The sequence below is a fragment of the Amaranthus tricolor genome, chromosome 13 (genome assembly GCF_026212465.1).
Source record: "Amaranthus tricolor cultivar Red isolate AtriRed21 chromosome 13, ASM2621246v1, whole genome shotgun sequence".
NCBI classification, from domain to species: Eukaryota; Viridiplantae; Streptophyta; class Magnoliopsida; order Caryophyllales; family Amaranthaceae; genus Amaranthus; species Amaranthus tricolor.
In genome coordinates, this window is record NC_080059.1 from 10,888,677 (window position 1) to 10,913,740 (window position 25,064).

The 25,064-nt window shown below is 33.2% G+C and overlaps 4 protein-coding genes across 9 annotated transcripts; 2 read left to right on the top strand and 2 right to left on the bottom strand.

Annotated features, from left to right (window-relative positions):
• The first annotated feature begins 563 nt into the window (after positions 1-563).
• Positions 564-1,483, top strand: LOC130797800 (uncharacterized). Its single transcript, XM_057660558.1, has one exon. The coding sequence runs from the start codon at positions 840-842 to the stop codon at positions 1,257-1,259; it is 420 nt and encodes a 139-aa protein (XP_057516541.1). The 5' UTR covers positions 564-839; the 3' UTR covers positions 1,260-1,483.
• Positions 1,484-1,894: 411 nt separating this feature from the next.
• LOC130797801 (cell wall protein RBR3-like) lies at positions 1,895-6,559 on the bottom strand. The gene is made up of 2 exons (XM_057660559.1): positions 6,383-6,559; positions 1,895-3,555 (listed from the first exon to the last, which is right to left on the bottom strand). Exon 2 carries the CDS (start codon positions 3,501-3,503, stop codon positions 2,256-2,258), a length of 1,248 nt encoding a protein of 415 aa, XP_057516542.1. The 5' UTR covers positions 3,504-3,555; positions 6,383-6,559; the 3' UTR covers positions 1,895-2,255.
• Positions 6,560-11,243: 4,684 nt separating this feature from the next.
• LOC130797802 (uncharacterized) lies at positions 11,244-18,143 on the top strand. Of its 6 annotated transcripts, none has more exons than XM_057660563.1 (7): positions 11,244-11,532; positions 12,434-12,559; positions 14,608-15,797; positions 15,890-15,940; positions 16,044-16,142; positions 17,292-17,438; positions 17,734-18,143. In XM_057660563.1, the coding sequence occupies exons 3-7, from the start codon at positions 14,631-14,633 to the stop codon at positions 17,884-17,886; spliced, it is 1,617 nt and encodes a 538-aa protein (XP_057516546.1). In that variant the 5' UTR covers positions 11,244-11,532; positions 12,434-12,559; positions 14,608-14,630; the 3' UTR covers positions 17,887-18,143. The 6 variants fall into 6 exon arrangements, with proteins under 6 accessions (XP_057516546.1, XP_057516545.1, XP_057516543.1 ...); XM_057660564.1 differs by lacking the exon at positions 11,244-11,532 and adding an exon at positions 11,555-12,078; XM_057660562.1 differs by lacking the exon at positions 12,434-12,559 and having other exon boundaries at positions 11,244-12,078.
• Positions 18,144-19,000: 857 nt separating this feature from the next.
• LOC130797804 (uncharacterized) lies at positions 19,001-25,036 on the bottom strand. The gene is made up of 5 exons (XM_057660566.1): positions 24,664-25,036; positions 21,455-24,320; positions 21,157-21,363; positions 20,366-20,604; positions 19,001-19,801 (listed from the first exon to the last, which is right to left on the bottom strand). Exon 2 carries the CDS (start codon positions 24,085-24,087, stop codon positions 22,849-22,851), a length of 1,239 nt encoding a protein of 412 aa, XP_057516549.1. The 5' UTR covers positions 24,088-24,320; positions 24,664-25,036; the 3' UTR covers positions 19,001-19,801; positions 20,366-20,604; positions 21,157-21,363; positions 21,455-22,848.
• Positions 25,037-25,064: the final 28 nt, after the last annotated feature.

Below are 25,064 nucleotides of genomic sequence, written 5' to 3' on the forward strand. Positions count from 1 at the left end.
TGAATGTACTTAAATAAGGAGTTAGAAGTACATAGATCTGGTTTTGAACAATGTGCTTGAACAAGGCATCCATGGAAGCATCTTGCCTTGAACAAGACGAGAGATCAGAAACAAAAAAAAAAGCTGCATACAGTGAGTTTCTGAAGTGACCGCTTGAACGAGCACCTGGTTCAGTGAGCCTAGGATCTGTTCTTGGGCGTTATGTATTCTTGGAGCTGATTATTATGCTATTTATTCTTAGCTTTTAGTATGCAACTCATTAATTTAATTAGCGCTATAAATAAGGAGCTCATATGCTCATTGTAATGATCCACAAAAATAACCTCTAAGCCTAAATACAACCATAATCTCTCTTATTCTCAATTGTAATACTTTTTTTATAAAAGTTGAACTCCACTATACACAAGATACTACACACCTCCGAGGACATAATCTAAATTGGGTAAACCTCGTAAATCTTTATATGCATTGTTTGCATTTTAATTCCTTCAAATATTGCCAATTCATTTAAAGTGTTATTTGTTCATCAAGGTACTTCATCCTTCGATATTAAATATATTAGATTTTGAGAATTGTATTTCAAAATCTAATCTATCTCTCATTTCAAAACATATAAAACAGTAATTTCTTGCAAATTAAGGAAGAAAATGAGATTTTTTTTGTACAGTGAAATATTAATGTTAAAACTTACAAGGCTCTCAATTATGCTAAACAAAGCTAAGCTAAGCTGTTAATTCTTAACTTTCACTTTAATCAGTTTATGAGAATCCCCCTTCAACTCTTAAAAAAAGCTATATATAATATATTCCAACACTTCTTAATATGTTAACTAAATAAAAATGATGGCTGATTCATCCAAGAAATGGTCATTGTTTCACAAACTAAAAAAAGCTGTTAAGAAGCTAAAAATGATCCTAGCCAGCACAGATCATATGTTTAGACAATGGAGTTTAGCTTCTATATCGAGTAGGCGCCCACCGCCTTACACCCGCCATTTGAGCTTCAACAATGGTGTAGGAATCAACCATGGATGTTTAGAAGATAATCATGATAATGATTTGATGAGCTTAAGGTCATTAAGTTTTGGTAGGATCAAAAACAATAGTAAGTATGGTGTTGAAGACATTGATAGAAGGGCAGATGTATTTATCGACAATTTTCATCGACAACTTCGTATGGAAAGACAGATTTCTTTGGAGCTTAGATATTGTAATAATACTACTAGTTTAGAATACAATGATAGTAACTCCAACATATGAACCTATGTTTGCCTTGTTTTTTTGAGGGCATCCATCATCATGTCAATGTATTAAGTATCGTTTTATTTAAATGTTGATAGTAAGACTTGAATTTGGAACAATACTTTTACACACTAATATTTTAACCAACTTAACCGGTGTATGTATTAGCATATTTAGAGATATATCTTGTTAAATGTTGTCAGTTGACAGCATTGAACAAGGTTGCATCTGCCCTTGATTACAGTTACTCAATATTTCTAATTCTCTCATAGTATCAATCAAAATGAGTTACTTCTTTTTCCTTGTTTAGAGCTTTTTATATATTTTAACTAGTATAGGTGCTTGTACATGTCACGGATTGTGTTAGTTTGCTGTGAAATGGTTAAAAGATGTCGGAACTATGATGAGAGTATATGGCAAACAAATTTTTTATTAGCTTAATGATTGACTTTTGGTTTTAATTTTTGATTTGTCAGCTTTGTAATTTTTTTATTTATATACTTTTGGGCTCGTTTATTCTTTTACAAACAACCAAAAATCTTCATAATATTTGACTTAAACAGCTAGGTAACCATTTCAGTCAACAACTATTTGTCAAACAAACCCTATACCTGGTAGAAATAACAAAAAATCACCAAAGAAATGAACTCGAATTCTCCTTTTTTTTGTTGGTAACCAAGCATGAAGATACACTTAAGTTCCAAAATTTTCACAAATTTGTTCAATTTTTTCTTTAATCATATACAATACCAATTGTGTAGAGATTGTGATTAAAGCAAAATTTACAATCCAATCATCTTAAATAGTATAATTTGTATGACAATGCATCCAAGAGAAGCAAAGCAAACTGTCATAGTTTTCCAACTTGAACAAATCTAGCAGAATCAGAAAAACAATTGACAAGCAACATCTAAATAGACAAATAAATCAAAGAATAAAATGTTTTCTTCTTTTGTTCTTCTCACTTCAATCCAATGTAAGCCTGCAGCCTGCAGGATCGAACTGATCATAAGATCAGCTTTTGTTCGTGTCTTGCAAAGAAATGACGGTCTCAAACGCACCAGCTAACGCCAAAACCTTGTTCCTGTTCTTCTTCCCCATAAGTTTGGTTGCAGTTTCTTCGATCACATCATTATAATCTTGCTTATCTTTCTTCCCCGCAGAAGAAGCCTGCGTCGTTTTCACAGCTGCTGTTCCAGTAATAGCAGCTGTTTCCGCAGGCGGAATGCCTACAGTTTGTGTCTCATCCTTTGTTTCGGTTTCTGCAGGCAGACTGCTTACTGTCTGAGTCTCATCCTTAGTTTCAGATTCTGTAACCGCAGCTGTTTCTGCACGCAGACTGCTAACTGTCTGAGTCTCATCCTGTGTTTTAGTTTCTGGCTCTCCTTTTTCTTCGACCAGCGTTTCAGGGGAGTCCGTCTGGGGTGCCTTCTCGTCAGCCTCATCAATCAGATTCCGTTCTCCTGGAGCCTCACCATCAGACTCGACTTTTCCACTCTCAGCCTCTGCTACCCGATCAACAACAATCGATTTGTGCACATCATGATCAGTATTATATTCTTCAGCAATGTGTTTAACTTCTTCCACTTGTAGATTAGTAAGATCAGGATCACCCAATTCCTCGTTACTGTCAGGCATCTCCGATATCTCAGGAAGCGACAGAACCTGATCATCATCATTTATATTCACCAATTCATCATCGTTATCCTTGATCACTAACCGATCCACTGATGATCTATTCTCATCACAATCTACACTTGACTCCGAGTTCACACTTTTTGCACTCTTTTTAGAAGACGAGGATGACATTGATGATAAAGTAGTCTTTTTGAGACTCCTACACTTAGACAACTGAGGTTGTTCTGCCTTATTACTTCCATTTTTCAAACTCGAGGTCCTAGCATAAAGTCTCTCTGTCGATTTGTTCGAGAAGGAAGATGATCGAACAGGCTTAATGTCGCGGGCCCCACCAATCGTTGGAGCTCGAACAGCCTTTTGAAGCTGAGTGGTTGGTGGGGGTTTGTCAAAGGATCTCCTCCTAGTGTAAGAAGGCCTAGAAGATGAGTTGTCTGTACCGAGTTTCTTAGATTCGAGGCTTGAGCTAATGGTGGGTCTGAGGTAGTTAGGAATGGGTTTAGTGGAGGGTGTAGGTGACCTTGTTTTTTCATTGCTATCTGCAGATGAAGATGAAGAATTTTTCTTGATGATGGAACTTGAAGGAGTTTGCCCCCTCTTTTCTTTTCCCCTTAATGATGTTGCCATGTCAACTACTATTTCTTTTGAGCCTTTATTTAGTTTGGATCGCAAATTGAACCTGCAACCATCATTTTTGTTAGTAATTGATGTTAAGGAACCATCTTAACTAAAAGCTTAAGCAGATTGTTAAGGTTTCTGGATATGTTATATATAATCTAACACGCTCCCTTACACGAGAGCCCTTTAGGCTATAAATGTGGATGCAGCACAGACCATTATCATATCTAGAGCTTAATAATTCACTTTAAATGAGAGATGGTTGAGATTCGAACGCATGACCTCTTGTCACACTGGCTTCTGATACCATGTCAAGCTACAATCTCAACCAAAAGCTTAAGCCGATAGTTAAGGCCCTTGAATATGTTATACTCTCTTATATTCACCGTATGTGTCCCATTTCACTTTGTACAAATTTTTAAAAGGCTAAATGGGACCATATGGGTATGAGAGAAAGGGTAGTGTTTTCAAATTTTAAGGGAGTAAAGTGGGGTTACTATGGATAAAGGTGTAATATAAGGTAAGTTTTTTAAAGGTAAAATTGGTAATATTAACAACCAAAAGTGGGGTTACCAAAAATAGGATATGAGACACATACGTTGAATAGGAGGGAATATACCAACAATTAATACATCCTTTCTAAAATACTTGCTACACAAGTATATTTGATATTTTTAATTGTTCAAACTTATTTTATATACAGCTAATGTTTAAGAAACTATATAGTCAAGTTAGATCTTTTGAATTGCCTAATCGCATATTTTTATCATCATCGTCATCATCATCCTACCCGGTGTATCCCGCTCATAGAAAATTATGGACAGGGTCTGGGGAGGGAAGGACAACGGCAACTCATACCCATAAAGGAGAGCGTGGCCAAAGGAGTCCCCCGGCTCGAGAACAATAAAGAGACGTGCATATTTTTATAATATTAAATTCTATTATTTTTTTGGTTATGCATAACTCAAGATATAAACGATCAAGGCAACACATTAAATTGCATAATAAAGTGTATAGCAAGTACTTCCTCTTTTTCATACTAATTGCTACATTACAAAAAACAAATACATTAAACTGCGTGAAAAAACAAATATTGCAAGTAAATTGAAACGAAGGAAGTATAATGAAACCAAGAAAGTACTAATTAGTAGTCCATCTAAAGTACTCTTGATAGAGGTGTATTTCCTTTATCCCTTTTAATTCACTTATAATAATTGCTTCAAATAAACGAAGAAATATACAAATGAAACTACTACTAATATGCAGGACCGTGATCACAGCACAAAGTCCTAAAAATTTAAAAAGGTGTATATTTGTGATTTTAACATTTTAGATGTATGTACAAGTTGTGTAACTATTTTTTAAAGTTTTGAAATATAGATAAATATATATATATATATATATATATATATATATATATATATATATATATATATATATATATATATATATTCTTATGTTTTATAAGTAACATTTGACTTTTAACTCTATTTAAAGTTAACTCAAATGAAACGGGCTCATAAGAATCGAAATGGACTCAAATGAAAATAGGTTGAGTTGGATTGAACTTTTAAAAAATAAAAATGGGCTTAAATGGACAAGGCTATGTGGTGGATGGGATCTTAAAATTTAAATGAATATGACTATAAAATCAGTATGATTTTGGGATTGTCATCAATTGTCTATTTTATCATGCACATCACGTACAATATATGATAAGGTTTTTAAGTACAATGAAGGTTCATACATATCTTGTGGGGCTTTTAGAGTAAAATGAAAGTTTTGTTGTCATAATTTTTATATATATTCACTCTTAATAATGAAGAAGAGGGCTCATCAATTTAAGATGAAAGACAAAACTGGTAGAAGATCAAGATATAAAATCTTTATCATAGTTATAGTCATCAAATTAATATCCCGCACAAGTCAGAATTCGAAAAAGAAGAAAGACGGCAGATATATCTTACCCGTACTCCCTTAAAAAAAGTGCAAAATGAAATACAGTATCTTATTTTCTCAAGTCAATGTTACAAACATTTTTTTATTTCTCAAGATAATTTATATATAATATATATCATTTTCATATTAGATAACACCCTTAGGAGATGCTCATGTTCGTGTTCTTTTGATTAATTAAAAAAAAGAAAAGGATGAAAGAATTATATATGTTGAAGCTTAAGCCTTGAAAACACACTAGTACGTTTTTAAAGTTATGACAATTTTGCATTTTGCACATTTTTTAAAGCTTATTTCAAATTTTAATATTTTTTATTAAATTTTTTAAAAAAAGCTATAAAAAATTACGAGTTAAAATTTTATATACCGTCATGAATCTAACAATGTCGCGTATAATTATATTTTTACTTTTATATATATATGAAAATCCATGTTGATAATATCTATCTTTCTAAAATAAGGAATCTTTGTTTGTCAATTATAATTTTTATAAATTATGATATCATCTTCACAAAATAATATTGGCATTGTCTCTATCATTCATTACAATGTAAAAAAGTCAAGGAAGAGGAAGGAAGCTTGAACAAGGCCATGAATTAATTATGATCTTAGCTTGCTAAACAATGGCAAACCATAAACAAAAATGAAATTTAATTTCTTTTCATATTTACTCCAAACAATAAATAAGCAAATTGATTAAGCATGGATTAAGTTACATTATTATTCAACTAAACCTTAAAAAAAAAAAAAGAAAAAAAAAAGCTCATACATGTTAGAAGGAATTTGGACTAAAATTACACCCCATTTGCAAACAAGATTTTATCAAATATCAATATATCATTCAACATATTAATATATAAACTAATTTATATAAAACTATAATTAATCACCAAACAATTTAAAATAATAAAGAGTATATTGAGAAGAATTACCTCTTTTTTCTTCCTTTTTATTTAATTTTATGTTGTTGATAACAACAAAAGAAGGATTCCTTACAACTCCATGGATGAATATGAATAAAAAGAAATGTAAGAGGTTGAAAGAAAGAAAGAAAGAAAAGAAAAGGATATGAAGAGCAAAACAAGAGAGGTGGAAAAAGGGAGAGGATCAAACAGAATATTTGCTGTCTTTGATTATTTAATACCTTAAAATGTTGTTAGTAAATTAATTAATGCTTAATTTGTTTCGGAAAATTAGAAATAGGTGGGCCTCGAATTACTCACTAAGGGCATGAACCAATACTATCTTGCCATGTAGGATAGGTTGAGCCGTTGACTTTTTTTATATATGACAATGTTGTTTTTCATTTGTTTGTGTTTTACTAGAACCCACAAAACGAAATCGAGCATAATTCTGACTTTATTCAAAATTAAATGCATATAAAAATCAAATTAGATTATAAAGATTTTTATATACACATAAAAATTGAAATTAATCTGACTCGATATATCATATATGAAATTCGTATGAACACTCGATTGTAACTTCTATCAGTCTCCTTGAAATAACACTATTGATTTATAGTTGAAATACAAAATACAAAAGGGTGAAAAAAATCAGTGAATTAGATATACTAAAAACTACAAGTTCACTGGACATAAGTACAAACGGCTTGTTTGATAATTGGTATTGAATAGTGGGAATGGTAATGAAAATTTAGTGTAATTTTGGTGTGAAAATCTCTTAATAAGTTTATGGTCATGCTTGTTGTACTTCAGTCATTTTATTTTACAAATTCATTTAAATGCATTAAAAATGTGGTATTAGGTGCTAATGAAAAGTTATAAATAAAAAAAGAAAATTTATTATCAACTTTTCATCACCATGTGAATGACATAATATATTTTATAAAATTTACATTACAAATCATTTTCATTATCATCATTTAATTACAACAACCAAACGTTCGTTCTTGTTATTATCGTGTATACACAAACATTGTACATGTATTAAGATGAATGTGTACTTCACTATGTGATACATGCGCGTCGTAATGTATATGATGACCAGCTTGAAATCTTTGTTTCGTGGGGCACATGTTTGATATCAAAGATTATTCGTGAATCATAGATTTTGTCAAATGAAAAGACATTAAATTTAACATAACCAATTTCAAAAAAAAAAATTTAAAAACATAATAAAATGCATGTAATGTCTTGAACAATAACGAAACAGTTTCTTTATAAAAGGTAAGATGAACAAAAAAGAACCATTGGACTATAAATAGATGTATGTATATAGGTTAAAATTGATAAACTGATTCGAGTATAAGCTATAGATGAGACCGTGACAATTTGTCATATAATTTCACCGTAGTCCATTCGTGTGGGCACGGAAAACCTATGGGTTCGGACCCACAAACTCATGGTTCAAGGCGTTAACTTGCACATACACTTGATAAGGATTATTATTGCCCAAAACCATATGGTAGTAGGAGGATTAGCTCACCCAGTATACATGAAAGTCCACAACCTACTATTTTTATCAAAGTGGGATCTTATCTCATATGTGCAATATTTCCAACATTATATTGAAGGCAAAATCTAACAAAATGTTATTTAAATTGATTTATATTCTTATAACGAACGTTTCGGGAGCATGCGCTGGCAAGATTCATATTAAAAAAACAAGTTAAATGAAATTAATTATGTATTGAGCTAATTCGAGTATGAATGATCCTATATCTTATCTATCATGTTCAAAAAATTTGAAGAAATGACTAGGTAAGGATCACCGGTCACACGGTCACACCTAAGACCTCTAACAAAAAAAGATAGTTGCAAGATGGTTTTGCCTACCAACTAGCTACAAAAAGTCTTTAATATCTCTAATTATTCATGACTAATTTATGAAGAACACAAAAAAAATATTTTAATTGACTTTGTCATGCACACTGTGCTCACATTCATGTATTCAAACAAAAAAAAATTATCCAAAATTATTCAACCTTCGTTTAATTTTCCTACAATAATCTCAAGTATTAATTAACCTTTAATTATCTCATGTATTGATACTCGTTTTTGTTTCCATTGTCATACTCACGGTCCATGAGGGCCTAGGAAGTCCCCCAGTCTAAACACACGATCCATTGTATTTTTAATTTTGCCCCCTTACTAATTTAAAATATATTATTTTTAAAGATGGATTAAATATTAAAAATAGTGTAACTTTCAATAGTCAAAATAGTAAAAATAAAACTTGAAGTATGTGGTTTGAAACTTGATATTATATTTCATCCGTTCCCTAAAGAAGTTTTCACTTTTCATTTTGGATTGTTTCATATGTTGTTCTCATAAGAAATCTTTTCGTTTATATTACAAATTTTAGACAAAAATAACCTTACTCATTCTTATTTTAATATTTTACGTGTGATCCCAACATATCATCCATTAACTTTATTTTAACATTATTATATCCGTTATGGTCCCCACATGTTTCCTACTAACTTTATAAAAATATTTTTTAATTAGTTGTGGTCTCTATATTTTTTCCACTAACTTTCTTTTAATATTTTTTTAATATTTTTGCTCCCCACTTTTCCTCCATTAAATATATCATTCAATAAAATAATATTTCCACTATCTAAAAGATTCTATATTTCTTAATTCGCGTGAATATTTCTTTTGGAAACTTCATTAAAGAAGGGAGTAATAATTTTTAAAACATTAATGTAAATTTCAGTAGTAAAAAATATATGTGCTTAACATGTATGTTGAAAAATGAAGAGTTTTGAACTTAATTAGTTATTTTAAATATACTTGACACATAGTATTTGATGATTAAAAAATTTCCTTGGCTTATTGGTGATTGAGTATTGAAATTTGATATGGTAAACAAAGGTGCCCAAACGCTTCATTTGATGCCTATTTTATCAGATTAACAAGCCTAAAAGCATTGTAATTTTATAAGGCAAGCTCCTTGCTTGAGATCCACATATTCCACTTTAGTCTCCATGCTCATTCTATGTTTGTAATTTTCCTCTCCCTACTACACTCTTTCCTCACATATTATCTCCCTTCATATAATGCCTTCATTTTATATCATTTAAGCTACTAGCTTCTTTATCCTTAAAACACAAAATATTATCGCTATGTTGGTGAATCTCGTTAAATTTGGTATTTGTTGTTGTCTTTTTTTTTTTTGTTTTTTACATTTCACATTATTACTTGTTTATGGTCTGGTTCTAATATATACTTTCAAGTTACAATTTCAACATGATTTCAGCTTTGTTCAATTGTTTTTATCTTCAGCTCCTGTGTTAGATTTAAATTCATAACATATACAAAAATTCTCATTTAGGACGGTAATAATCCAACTAAATTAATTAACATAAATAATTGTATGAGATGGTCTCTATATGTGAGCAAAGTAGGATATTCGATCTAAAACATGCAGTTGGATTGGATATCCGAAAATTGACATATCTGATATCCGATCCGATTCGAATATCCAAATTCGATGCTAATGAGGATAAATTGAAAAACTCTAATCGGATATTCTAAATATCCGATAGATGACATCTGAATTTAGTTTAAATGATTTTTTTAAAAAAGTTATAAATTTATTCTTATTAATATCGGATATCCAAATTTACTTCTAGTATAATACGGATATCCGAAATAATGTCGAATATCGAATATCCGACTACTCAAGAATGTCGGATATTTGAATACATCTCAAAGAGTTGATATCTGTATCCGTATCCAATATCCAAATTTTCAATTGGATATCCTAAGATTCGAATCATATTTTTGAATGATTAAATATTTTTGCTAAGCCCTAATGGTCTCCTTGTGAAACGCGCTCTATACATGGATTAAATAGTTTTACTAATACTAATTATGAGAATTTAAGTACCTTATTTTGAGATTGTTCCACTCACATACGGTCTCTCACAAAAATAACAAATTAATTCCAATATATATAAAAAAAATATATATCTACTATAATATCTTAAATACCTAATTTTAAATTTAGACTCAATATAAACTTAGCACTTGTCTTATAAACATGACTCGTTAGGAGACATTCTCGGATAAGATTTGCTCTACCATGTATATATACTTCTAATATAAAGGTTGTGATTAAGACAATATATGAAGTACTATTGAACCATAAGTATTGCAGTACACAGTCCACACATAAAGGGTGTGGCTATTGGCTATGTCTTATTAGTATTGTATTATCTTCTCTTGAATGCTTAAAAAATACGTAATATTTATTTTTGATAAAAATACGTATAATAGTAATATTCTGAAAACCAGTATAAGCCGGTGATATTTGACTTCTATCAACATCTGACGGCTATAATTTCACCAAACCCAACATTGTACTCCATCCTTCTACTAAATAGTTTATTCCACTAAATTTATTCTTTTCATTAAGCTATAATTTATATCTTTTCTTTAATTTTCGCAACACATTTAATTTAGTTTTTCATCACACCCACACACTTCTCCAATATTTTAATAAAATACTTGCTACTTATCTGCACTTTTCTTAATTTATTTATCGATTATTAGAGGTGTTCAACTGGGTCATCGGGTCGGTTTAATGTTGAATCTTGTATCTACGTTGGTTTTAACATGATTGTTAATTCATTTATGTCGTGTAAAATTGAATTCGACTACAAGATTGAGTAAATATCAGATCATTAGATCAAAATTAAATTTGATTACAAAATTGAATAAATATCAGATCATTAGATCTTTTTCAAATGCCTCCATAGAGTAAAGTTGGTTGGAGGAAGGGAACGAGTACTAATAATTTGCCAAACAAGTTTTAACATTCCATCCCCTATTCCCCTTGATCTTACACTACACGTCTCTTCCTCTATCCTTGGCTCTTTCTATACGCCATTATGCCGTTTTAGTCTACCTATATCACACGCTTTTGTTGCTATCCGCCTCTCCCTTTTCTTTAAGAAAGTGAATGTTCAAGTATGAAATACTTTGAATTGAAAGAAAAATAGTCATCAATTTTGAATCACCCAAAACCCAGAATCTTATGTTAGTACATAGTATCAATCATTGAAATTTCTTGTTATTCTCATCTCTTTGTTATCCATTATTTTCCTCCTGAGGTGGGCCTTTGCTTTTTTTCCCCTTGTTATTTCATTTTTTCCATCTTTTCTCAAATGGGTGGTAAAAAAAGTCCTTAATTTTATATTTGGATTGAAGAAAAATCCAATTTGTATACTTCTATTTGATTAGTTTGGTGTAATGGGTATCCTTTATTTTCTTTTATTTTATATTTGGATTGATTAAAAATTCAATTTTTATAATATTTAATTAGTTTAGCGTAATTGGTATTGTTTATTTTATTTCAATTTTCATCCTTTACTTTGTGGTTTTAAAGGCCCTTAAATTTGGGATTAAAAAAGATTGGTTTAAGAATTGTTCAAAGAAAGGTTCTTTACCTGTCTTTCAATAAAGGTGGAGAATTTTAGATAGATAAAGGGAGAGAATTAGAGACAGAAAGAAGGGCTGCCTTTTTTTTTTGTTTGGAATACATGAAATTCTTTAGTTATGATTATTAGAATGATCAGAAATTATCAAAAGAAAGACAAAATTTTCTCTTTTGTCAGAAGAAATTGTGCTTTTTCATTTTGATCGTTTGATTATTAGAGGTACCTATTTAACATTTAAGTACTATTTTTATCTCTTTTCCTTCAGTTGGTTACATTTGATTGGAATATTTAATTGGAGGTTATGCAGTTATTTGTGTTTATTGACCTGAGTGCTATTTTTGTTGCATTTCAGAAATTTTTTCTTGGTGGGAATGGGATGTTTCTATTTTTAGTTGGTGGGACTTCATGATATTGATTTTTGGTGTTTTATCTGTTTCTAGAAATTATTTGGCATGAATAATATTGATTTCCTTTGTGTAAGTATCAAATTTTGACTGTTATGTTCTGTTGATTCTATTCATAATTGTTTGTTAATAATTATATGGATCATGACTTATCAAATTCTCTTTATTAGCTTTGAGGTATCATGATGATGATGATGTTGAGTTGCGCGGGTGCGCAAATAAGGGCTGGCTCTAAGCAAGTGCAAGTCGTGCATGCCCAGGCCCTCAAAAAATTTTATTTTTCAACTAGTGCTAAGGTTCGAACTTTTCTATATACATACAATGGTAATGGTTTAGGGCTCATAAATAATCTTTCGCCCTAGTGCCTAGAAAACCTAGGGTCGACCATCGGCAAATTCTGTGTATTATTTGAGGAAAACACAATTCTATGGCCTAATATTGAACACAAATGCCTTTGGAAATTATTTAGGTGTAGCTTGAACCTTATAACTAGTAAGGAATTCAGGATTTGAGTTTGTAAAGGCTTTTCACCAATACTATTTTGTTTAGGAAATGATTTAGTTGTAGTCTAAACCTTTCAACTTGGATTGAAAAAAGGAAGTGCTTAGACCATCATTCAACTAATAGTCCAAAATTTTTTTCTTTCCTGTTTTGGCTTATAATTGAGATAATGACTTTTTGCATCACAAAAGTAGAAAATATTGTGTAAAAATACGGTTACGGTAACGTTCGCAAAACCTTATCCGGATGATTTTGCGGTCAGTGTGGCTATATTTTTGGTCGCAGTAAAGTCAAAAACCATTACAATACGGTCGCAATACGGTGATTTGGCCTTGTTTTGGCACTATGATAGAAAGTGAATAATGCAAACGAATTGATTATTTGGTGCTTTTAACCATTTTTTATATTCAGGCTCATAAGAATTGTGGCAAATATGCATCCTTGAGGTTTCAATTAGAAATTCCTCTCTTATTCCATAGGAGTATTATATTTTTTATTGGTTGGTGAATGGAGAAGCCTGTTGCAAGTCATTGAAACCTTACTAGATGCATTTTTGATTGTAGGGATACTCTTCTTTTAGTGGTTGATATTGTCTCTTTAATTTCTACTTGAGGATGTAATGTCAAACATTGGGCAAAGGTAGTTTAAGGGTGTTTTGATATCCATGATGAGCCTTTTGTTCTTTTCTTCTGGAGTTCTGTTCTTTTCAAGTAGTTGTTTTTACTCGTCAATCTCTCATAATTCATCTTCTCTTGAACAATTGAATCACAAAACTCAAATAATGCCAAAGTCTTAGGCTATTTTTGGATGGAAACTTTGGAGAGAACATAAAGGAAGGGGAATGGAGGGAAGAAAAAGGAAGGGAAGAGAAATGGAAGGGAAGAAACTCTTGTTTGTTTAAGAGGGAAGGGAAGGGAAAGTAAGGGAGATAAAAGTTTTCCCTTTGAATCTTTTCAACTTTGGAAAGATTGATACCTTAACAAAAAACTGTCATCCAATCCCTCCAATCCCTTCCTTCTAAATCTCTTCCCTCTCATTTTATTATCCAAATAAGGGATCCCTCATCCCTCCATATCCCTCCTCCTCCTTTCCCTCTATCTGCTTCTATTCAAACACACTCTTAATAGCTGAAGATTGGGGTCGAGGACGCCTGCATGAAGATTATTTTTGGTTCTTGATCATGGGATGCAAATAATTTTTACGAAGTTGGTTATCATAAACCTATCACTTACGCTCTTCCTTTATCCGGGCTGTGGCTGGCAATGAGCAAAGAGCACTTGCAGGCGGAGTTAATTGAACCACAAAGCAAATTTCTGTAATCTGGAGGATATGAACTTATATTAGAAAGGAAAGTTTTAGTGCTCCCTATGTTTAGTATCTCCCATGGAACACAGGACACTTGCATATTTGTGCTTTATGATAAAACATGCATCACGGTTCTAGTTCCAGAACTGGCTTTTGTGTTCAGTTTTTCCTAATTGCAACTTCTAGTAAACAGTTCACGTCTGTGACATGTGAGAATTTCTCTCTTGTTTACGGCCAGATCACTGTCACATGATTCACTAATCTCTTTACGAATCGCGAATTATAATCGGTGTTGGGCTATTTTAGGTCATTTTGAGAGAATCGTGAATTCAAAAGACGAATTAACTGGCGAACTATGTTACAGTGGGCCTGATTATGACCCTAAATGTTCGCCTGCCTTGATTATGATTTGTACTTTCCTTTGTGAATGTTTTGTGACTTTATTTTCTATTATACTACACTTTTAGTTGTGTTGCTGATTATATTATGAGTCAAGTAACACCTGAAAGGCTTAAAGTGTTTTCATATTTTACTGCAGAACTGAAACTTGTACATATACTAATGGAAGAATGTTCTAGTAGAAGATCTTCTGGAGGGTTTTCTATATCCCGAAGAGAGCCTAGCCATGTTTTAAGAGACTCTGCTGAAAATAACAGGGATCAAAATGTTCAGGTTTGCAGTCGAGTTGGATGCAGCAGCAGATTGAACTCAATGAAGTATTCCTCTATCGGCTCTCCCGGCAAAGTAACATCTTCAAAAACTACTTTTAGTTCACCTGCACGAAAAAAGGAAATCAGTGAAAATTCATATAAAACTGTTGCTTCTCCTATTAATTTGAGAAAATCATTTTCAGACTTGAAAAAGAAATTACCTTCCAATTGTGACACAGATTCAGAAACATGCAGTCTTCTAGATGAATCTGTGGAACAAGCTGGAAAGACTCGGATGAGGGTTCGTCCTGAGACAGGAAATCATCATTATTCTGCAGAAGCTACAACATCTGAAGCGGGGCGTTCCAGTGTAGGACCCACTACCAGATCTATGAAGAACACTCAGAGATTTGGGTTGCGGCGAGAAGATTCTGCTTCACGTTCTTCTGCTTCGGTTTCTTTAAAACAGGCCAACGAAGGGCGAAGAAATGATGGTTCTAGTACAAGCAAGTATAATCTGAGAAAGTTCAAATGTAATTCAATCCCTGACGTTGTCTCATCGGGCTCTTCAGCGTCTTCAGCCGAGTCTAGTCACCGTAGGAGGAGGGACACTAGTGGTAGGAAGAAAACTGGTGAAGATGAGAGTAAGAAACTGAATGGAACTATGCAGGATGTTAGGAGGATTGACTATATAAATCGTGGAATCTCCATCTCCGAGTCAGGGCATACGCGAAATCCTGGCACTAGCAATGCTGGATCAGTTAGGACTCGTGGGTTATCTGCTAGAACAAGGCTTTCGAATCATGAAAATCGGGAAAGATTGCCACTGGTGGAGTTACCTCGTATACGCCCACCTTCGCCTGAACCTGAAATATCAATTGATGAAACTGATTTCGAAATGGGGAATCAGTTTTCTGGCCAAATCCCATCAATTTTTATGAGTTCTTACAGTAGATCAGGTAGCGGCAGTGAACATATTCGGCCTAATAGGTCTTTAGGTCCCTGTGATGTTGGTGCTGCTCGTTCTTTTATGAACCGTGATTCCTTGAGACAGTATAACTTAGATGGGATTGCAGAGGTATTTTATTGATGCTCTGATCATGTTTTCTTATGTTCTATCTCCTCGGGATATAAATGATCGTTTGAGATATTTCTCTTTGGATCTTGCAGATGTTTTTGGCATTGGAGAGAATCGAACAAGAAGGAGAGCCAACTTACGAGGTAATTAGGATTGATCCTGTATATCGGAGGCTTTTTGAATCATCTTTCAAGCTTACTTTATTTGTGTTTCGTTGTTGCTCATTGTTTTTACCGGGTTTTGCAGCAACTACTCTTTCTGGAAACTAATCTTTTTCTAGGAAGACTTGCTTTCAATGACCAGCATAGGGATTTGAGGATGGATATTGATGATATGTCATACGAGGTATGTATGTGTAACAGACTGATTCTGCCATCATAGTGAATAATAAAAGAATACGGAAATGTACAAGCATAGAGAAATGTAGTAATAGATCTTAATGATGTAATTGATAGAAAACAAGATAACACAATCATTCGAGTGGCTTGCACTCTCAAGAATTGAGCATAAAACTCATTATAATGTGTATACATCATTCTGATGTGTTGCTCTACTTCCATTTATACTAGTTTTCCCTCCCCTAAGATTATAACTAACTGGTACTAAATTACCTAAGATACCTCTATATTACATATATGCCAGTATGCATGACATTTCATTATATTGTTTGATGCATAGTGCAAAATTGTGTTAATGGTTGCGATCGTAGTAACGGAATGGTGATACGATAACATGAGTGACGTGGTTACCATAACGCTCAAGTATCGGCCAAATTCATGAGATATCCCTTGATATGGCCCAAAACAAGGTTATTTTTCACCTTTACAACATGCGAAATATCGGGGTTTTTTTAACCCTTACAATGTGGCCGATGCGAGTCGATGCGGCTTTGTTTTTGCACTGTGGTTTATTGTTAAGATGTTAACCCAGATGTGAATATTATTATTATTTGATAAATTTCCAATTATTATTATTATTTGATAGTAATTAGGAAATTGGAGATCAAATATATTTAGGAAAGTATAGTTTTGTTAATTATATAAGTTTCCTAAAAGTGTTCTATTAATAGGTTGTTTCCTAAACTTATAAGTTTAGGGTTTTTTTTGGACTCCTATAAATAGAGATGTTGAGTTGCTCATATTTGGATCCCTGAATTTGAGAGAGAGCCTATACCAGACTAGTGAGAGTTCTCATTAATGATAGAGGAAGAGTTTGAGAGTTCTAAATCAATCTTGCATTATTTGGCGTTGACAATAATATAAGGGTGCTAGAGTTTTTTCACTGAAATATAAATCTTTGTGTTTGTGTCATATTGTTATAAATATACGTTGTCCGTGTTTGTTTCTTGGATCTTTGTATTTCTATGACGGTATACTTGGATGTAAAACTTCTGGTTATATCGGCTGCTGTTACTCATACATATAATCTGCTATGTGATAAGCAAGTTGCTTATTCGTGATACGGGATGAGAATGAATTTGTTTTTTTTTAACAGGAACTATTAGCTTTAGAAGAGAGGATGGGAAGTGTAAGTACAGCAGTGCCAGAAGAGGTGTTGGATAAGTGCCTGAAAAGAAGCATCTACCAGGCTATTGCAGATTGTAGAGAGAATGCAGATGATGTCAAATGCAGTATATGCCAGGTACCCACTAATGACCTTTAATTTTAGATTTGTTTTAGGTTTCCAGTTAAAAATGTATGTCAACATTTGACACTTGACACTCGACACTCGACAAGCCATACATTGGGGGTGTTTTCCAAACCGCTGATAGCTGATTTGACCAGCTGATTTTAATAACTGGGTTGACCAGTTAATTTTAAACCCGCTGCTATGATTTGCTTCTTCGAAAAACAGTTTATTCATATCAATAAGTTATTTCAACAAGCTAGTTTACCAAACATTATAATTGTATGATTGTACGCGATGCTGGATGCAGGAAGAATATGTAGACGGGCAAGAAGTGGGACGACTTAGTTGCAAGCACAAGTATCACGTGGAGTGTATAAATCAATGGTTGAGGCTTAAGAACTGGTGCCCTATTTGCAAGGCTTCCGCAGCACCTTCACCATCAGCATCTCCACCTTCCTGAACTTAGATGTTATCTTCTTTCCTTCTGTACAGTTCTTGTACTATTTTGGGGCGTTGTACAGATTAAAGTCGGGTTTGTTTCATATCGTACAACTCATAGTCTTGGACCTTAACAAGTTGGTTTTGCTCTCCCTTAAAAAGTACATGTTTCGCCGTGATGTGTTATGATCCTTGGTTTGGAAGGATGATGTTCCTTTGTTCTTTTGAATTAGCTATATTACATAATATTTATAAAGTTCTCACTTTGATTTACGTAAATATACTTCAAAGGAACGGAGGAGTATTTTATCATAATACTATTGTTTATCAAATGGGCAATAACAAAAATTGGAATAGACTTGGGATATTTGCATTTTACAAAATTACTTTAACCGAGTCAAGTGATATTCACTTGTTTATGAATTTTATGTACTTCAAAACTTAGTATAATTTGTTTTCTTTTTACTCTTATTTTTATGAATTTACATACATAAAAAGATATATATTAATTGTATAATCAGTAAGACACACAAGTAGATACAATAACAATGATTCTTAGTAAATTAAGCGATATCAAGTAGAGTGATTTTGAAATAAGTTTACCAAAGCCACATTATATTGTATCAGTTTTAAAGCTCTAATAATTTCATAACAAATAAAATACCTTAATAATTTTCACTATTAATAATTTTGAAATTATCAATTATGAATACAATTTAAACATTAATAAGTCAATAACACCAAATGAAATCTAGCCTCAACTGATAAATAGAAAAGAAAACAGTTTTAAGGTAGTAAGAATTTTCATTAAAAAGCTAAGAGCCCCAACTCACATGCATATTGTTCATAAAACAGTCATAAAATATAGAAATTAGTATCCAGGGATAAAGTTTTTAGGTGGGCTAAGGCCCAATTTAATATTTTTGTAGAATATTTTTGAAATCGTGCCAAAACCAGTACATTCTAGCTGCAATTCTATGATTCTATACAATTCTAACGACTTTTATTGTGATTCTAAAATTTGATAGACATATTTTCTTTTTTAAGTTATATTCGAAAGACATGTTTTTTATGCTTTTAATCATTAGTATGATATCGATAATAATAAAACTTGATAATAATTCGAACTTCATCGGAGGTTGAGAGTTCGAGTCGAAGTAAATTTATGCATAATTCGACTCTGAGTGGAGGTGGACTGAAAAACATAATTCAAGTTTATCCAGAGCAAAGTCGAAGGCTGAATAATCTGAGTTGAGTCCAACCCATTGTCATCCCTACGGTGACCAATAATTCCCGAGTCTTCAGATTATAAGCAAAATCGCTTTGAATCAAGTGCAGCCAATTTACCCAGAATTTAAACAGTTTAACCACTAATCTTAAGTCACTTGATTTTGACAATAGATGGGGACTCTCAAGACATTCATGCCCTGGACAACCCAAAAACACATAATTTCTTCAAATTCTCAGCAAAATGTTTGCAAAAGGTCAAAATCAGTTGAAAGTCTTATTTTCTGTTTTCATTTGCAAGTTTGTCTGGAGGCGAGAGCCTCACTTATCGCAACCTTTTTATTTTCTTTGATAAGAATATAGTGCCGTTTTCAATCATTTCCACACTTGAACATAGCTTCCATGAACATGATTTACCGGATATCATGATGATGATGAAATTACAAATGAAAACATAATGAAAAAGTAAAGCTAAAAGATGCATCATGTATGTCTATTAGAAATAAAACCTCATACAAATGTCAATGACTATGTTAACAACATCATCAGAAATAATTTGAAATTTGAAGAGCTACATGATAACTTTATATGTAGATGTGAATCTGCAGGAAGGCCGAACAAAAGCGAAAGATGAATGTTCATATCATGTGAAATGTCCAAGCCAAGCTCACATGAACGCATTGAGTAAACGCTAATACCCTGTTGTCGTGCTACATAAAAAAGAACACAAAATCAAGCAGGCATTATTTCATCTACAGAAAGAAGAAAAGAAGAAAATGCGAATAATTGCTTTTATGCCCAGAGTTTACTTATACTCGGTGTCACATAATCTACTAATCTCCTCACGAATCACGAATCAAGAATTGATAAATGCAAACTATGTCGATTGTGGGAAATTTTCGGGCCATTTTGAGCAATTTGTGAATGACACTGGTCAATACTTTCACAAGATCCTCCAGTATAGAACATGGTTTGAGATATCTATTGCATAAGACCTACAATTGGAATTATAATAGTCTCACCAGGTTGAAGTATAAGCATGTCAATTTAAGTCCATAACTAGTATTGTTCTTCACCAATTTCCGTTGGTGATGACTTTGGCTATGAGCTTAAACCTTTTATAAATTATTATTTAACATTTTCTTCTTTAATAATAAGCACACAATCAAGGTAGAACCAGTGTAAGCTCTAAATATTGAGGCCCTAAGGCTTGACTTTAATAATAAGCACATCAACTTGTAGATTCAATCGCACAAATAAAATGGAGCAAGTACCTGAATTAATTTCCAACTTCGGAAAATTAACCAAAACTTTTCACCCATTGTTGTCTCTGCTAGAGCTCATGAAATGGCATCTTGATCTTCACTTATTACTTTTTCTCCATTTTTTTCAAGGGTCCAGCACAAGTATAAAGAATGGTCTTCAGAGCTATTCAAAGCACCAATCAAGTACACTGAGAAAAGAGCATACCCAACTCTTATTCTCAATTTCGCTTTTCTCATTTCGATATCCTCTGCAACACACAAATAAAGTGATGACAAGTGTTGAATATGATAAAATCAACTAAAACAGTCATAATAAAGCATCTACAAATGAAACTGAATAAGAGAAGATTGTTTGCAATTTACGCGTAGAATGAACTTCACGAAAGCACTAATCAAGGGTGAAGAGGAGGTATTCAATATAGTAACTTGCAACTAAGAGTTTGACCATTACTAATATAAAATATGTAATCACCAAAGCTTGGTATTACATTTTTTATTACAAGATAGACTGAGGGAAGGGGGAGGGTTAAGAGAGAATTGAACACCTGGGAAAATTCAATTTTAAGAACAACTCAAAACATTCAACTCATATAAGTGTATAAGACACCAAAATTTTAAAAATCAACGGTACTTCAAAAAGAAATATTGGAACAAGAATAGAGACATAGCTCCAAAGATATGAGGATGTTCGACAAGAACCAATGATTTATGTAAAGTTAGCTTTGATGTTTGCAATTAAGGGTCAACAATACAAAATAACTTTTTTGTAATTACAAAGTTAAGTTTGTATACATTCGTACCTAAAACTCAGCTTTATTGGCTTTGGGGTAACAGAATGTTGTTTCTTTCAATTTCCAATGATTGATGTCCACATCAAGTATCTCTTGTTGTCTTTCAATTCCCTCCAAAATTTGCTATTGCCCAACATTGAATCTTTTTGTTAATTGCAATCCAGGACAGAGGTTACAAATTTTGAAGCCAAAAATCATCCATACAAAATTTTACAACTGCAATAATCAAAACACTAACTTCTTAGGGAACAAATATAATGTTCAGTAAGACAGATATTAGATCTGGGAGGAAATAGGGACAACATACCCGCTGACAGATTGAAGAGTCAGCAATGACAAAAAAGCATGAATACTCGGTAAAGGCCATCATCATTGTACAGTCCCCTCAATGTTTATGAAATTGCTTCAACCGAGATTTCTCTCCGCTCGAGCAAACATGGCATGGAAAGAAGGGCTACGAACCACTCCTTCAACACAACTCCATGGCAATTTCAAATATTGCACTGTTCTCGTGCATCTTCTTTTCTTCCCTCTCGAATATGTTCATTCTCCTTTTTTATCTTTTTCTTTTTTTTTCCCATTTTTACTCTCACAGCTCCATTAGTGGACAGTATTATAATACTTACGGCTTAAAAAAGCACAAACTAAGTATACATTTAATTTGGCTGTAAAATAATTTTTGACTGCAGAAATTGGCAATAAATTAACCGACTATCAAGCAAAATTTCATCTTTCAACTGAAAACAAGCAAAGCAGTTGGATAACTTTTGTTCCTGTTTTCCAACAGCATACCCTCCGTGCAAAAGATAAAAAGAATACCAATAGAAAAGGTTTGGAGAATTTCATTTGTTTAACAAGAGATAAAAAGAAAACAAATCAAATATTTGCAAGAGACATATAACCCAAAAGAATATCCAATATTAGTGAAATTGCTGAACTATTTTATTGACAATAGCACAATCTGTTTAGAAGCAAGAATTGTGGGTCCCTCACAATGGGAATTTTTCAGAGTCGAGCTACAAAGACAAGCTATCGAGAAGTTAATGTGTTATTATTAATGTTGGAATTAAACTTTAATCTAAAAGCACAAATAGAGCAACATTGTAGCTCTAGCATTATGTAAATATTACCTTTACCAAGCTAAACAACAATATCCCTGCAAAACTTTCTATATGTCCTCCTCTTGGCTATATTACATGACTTAGGCTATAGGAAGAAGGCGATGACGGCCAACAAGAATGCTAAACATACAACCGAGCAACCACAACTGGATTCCCCACGAACCCATTCAATGCTTGCCAGTAAATAAATTCCTGACCATGAACAAACTATCCGAAAGAAGCTGTAACGACATCTCATGCTCAAAACCTTCATTTGATCTTGTGAAGGTCGAGCGACATCTGATGGGTAGAAGTCATCTGGCTTAGGATCAGTGTAACATGATTCGCCAATTAATTCGTTTTTGAATTTGCGATTCGCTCAAAATGACCCTAAAATAGCCCGAAACCGACCATAATTCGATTTTTTTGATTCGTGATTCGCAAGGAGATTAGTAGATCATGTGATAGTGCTTAGGATAGAGGAAGATTCAATCTGTCCTTTGACATAATTGATAACCAGTCATATATATCAAGTTCTTCGAGCCATAATGATCAACCCATCAGGATAAGAGGGAAAACACAAAATATTCCTTGTTAAAACTTATTTTTCATACGCGTGCATGGATATCTTCTCTAACAGCAAAGGCCAATCTACTCCAAGTTGTTGAGGGTTTAACTCCATGGCAACCTTGAAATCAAGCAAAGAAACTAAATGATTATCCCTTTGCTCTTCTAGATGATCACTACTTTGCATGTGTAAATGATTACTTGGCCACAAACCATTCATAAGTTTGCCGTGAGTTTGTTGTTTCGGAACAGAATACAGAGACCTGTTAGTTGTAGATCGAGAACCAACTAACTCTAAACAAGAGCTGATTAGTCGTTTCAAATATACATCCATCATGTTATTTAAGGTATTAGCACACTCCATTGTAACCCCTCCAAGACCCTGGGAAGCTGCAATCTGTTCCATTCGCCTTCTTATCATGCCACTATCAGACAGTCCACCAATATCAAAGCAGCTAACGTAATCACCAATGTGCATCGCAGGTAATGACTTGCGTGCTCCACCAGTCCTAGCAGAGCAAAACGGAATACCAAGAGGGGCAAGTAGAGGACTTTTGGAGACCTTCAAATGGCTAGCTTGTTCCACCTCATCCCCGTCTTTAACAACAATATTATTCTGCTCGTTACCACGGACACTAACAGAAACATCTAAAGATTTCTTTATCATCAGTTTCTCTTCATCCTCTGATTGCTCAATGAGCCCTTGTGAAGGCTGCAAAAGTCGTTGGTATTCGCATCCCATCAAATTCCCATTCTCTACTATCTTAACGCCAGTGTCGTCGGTTGCAGACTGATGTGAAGTAGAATCCACTTTCCCATTTGGCCCAAGTGTACTTGGCCGATCTCTGAGCTTCCGATCACGGATCCCAGACCTCACTTTTCGTGGAGACATAGGCAAAACAATCCCATTCGACCAAACAGGAGCCACAGAACTTTGATTCTGAGCTACAGCTGCACCCTGAACATGCCCATCCAAGCACTTTCCAGCTGATATAGCAGGTTTTGTGGGGTCCGCTTCATGAACTACCGGAGGAGGGGTCTTAGCACTACAAGCATTCTTCAAAACAGCCCTTATTATCTGATTATGCAAAGGCAGGTTTTCCCTCCCAAGTATCCGATAACACATCTTTTCAAAGTCACTCTTACTTAACTTCTGATTTATAAATCTGTTCAAATAATAGAAGTAACTCTTAAACCTCTCTGAACCAACTTTCTTTAACAAGTGAATCTTGAGTTCACTCGTGTCCATTCGCGAACTTTTTTCGGGTTGCATTCTCCCACAATCACACCCACAAACTCATACAACACAAAAAAAACCCCAATTCAAATCTCAGCAATCTTCAACTTCATCATCATACTAAAATTTACAAAAGTTGACAAAAATGCCAATACATACTACCAACACATACTCAACCCTAAATTTCAAACTATGAGACACCCAAGTAAAGATCTGACTATCTTCATAAATCACTCAAACCCTAAAATTAACTCCTGTATAATTCAAATCTGCAAGAAATTACAAAACCCTAAATTCAAAATCACCAAATTAAGCAACAAAGCTTACAACACCTCAACTTCAAACGGTAAAAACTGTAAAGTTCAGAACTATACCGTTGCTCAAAATCCCACATTTCAAATTCAAAATTAAACAACTGAGCACCATTGAATTTCCATTTCAACAACTGGGGTCGCTAAGTTTTAGTGTAACAAATAAAGATCAAAATTTCCCCTTTTTTCTTCTCCCAAAAATCCAACTTACAAAGCATAAATTAAACAAAAATTTAAATGCATAACAAGTAATATTACCAGAAAATTATAAAAATTAAACCCTTTTTGATCAGTTTCTGACCTTATTGAATATCGCAAGCAAGTAGCTTCAAAAGGTTGAGTCTTGAGTGAAGAAAATGAAAAATATGTAATTCTTCAAAACTTATTTGAATTGTCAGCAAAATTTTGAAGATATCTCAGCTTAATTAATTTTCTCTCTCTTCCCGCAACTGCATTTGCTAATTTTGCTCCTGTGTTTTTCTGGGTTTTGTGTGTTATTTTTTGGGTGTTGATTTATTATTTTTATTTTTGGTTTGAAAAGGGGGAATTAGATTTTGTTTTGCAACCTCGATCGATGTTAGTACTTCTGCTTTCGTTTCTTTTTTTCTTTATCTCTCCTCTCTCTTCTTTGTTGGTCAGCCTCCCACGGTACCACTATTCACTGTACATACTTGATAGTAGAAAAAAATTACTCACAAATTT

What these genes read in the sequence shown, in the direction of transcription:
- LOC130797800 (XM_057660558.1), top strand. Translation starts at nt 840, where the DNA reads ATGATGGCTGATTCATCCAAGAAATGGTCATTGTTTCACAAACTAAAA.
- LOC130797801 (XM_057660559.1), bottom strand. Translation starts at nt 3,503, where the DNA reads ATGGCAACATCATTAAGGGGAAAAGAAAAGAGGGGGCAAACTCCTTCA.
- LOC130797802 (XM_057660560.1), top strand. Translation starts at nt 14,556, where the DNA reads ATGAGTCAAGTAACACCTGAAAGGCTTAAAGTGTTTTCATATTTTACT. An exon ending in ACTTAGATGGGATTGCAGAG is followed by an intron (nt 15,798 to 15,889) that starts GTATTTTATTGA and finishes TGGATCTTGCAG; the next exon opens with ATGTTTTTGGCATTGGAGAG. An exon ending in AAGGAGAGCCAACTTACGAG is followed by an intron (nt 15,941 to 16,043) that starts GTAATTAGGATT and finishes CGGGTTTTGCAG; the next exon opens with CAACTACTCTTTCTGGAAAC.
- LOC130797804 (XM_057660566.1), bottom strand. Translation starts at nt 24,087, where the DNA reads ATGCAACCCGAAAAAAGTTCGCGAATGGACACGAGTGAACTCAAGATT.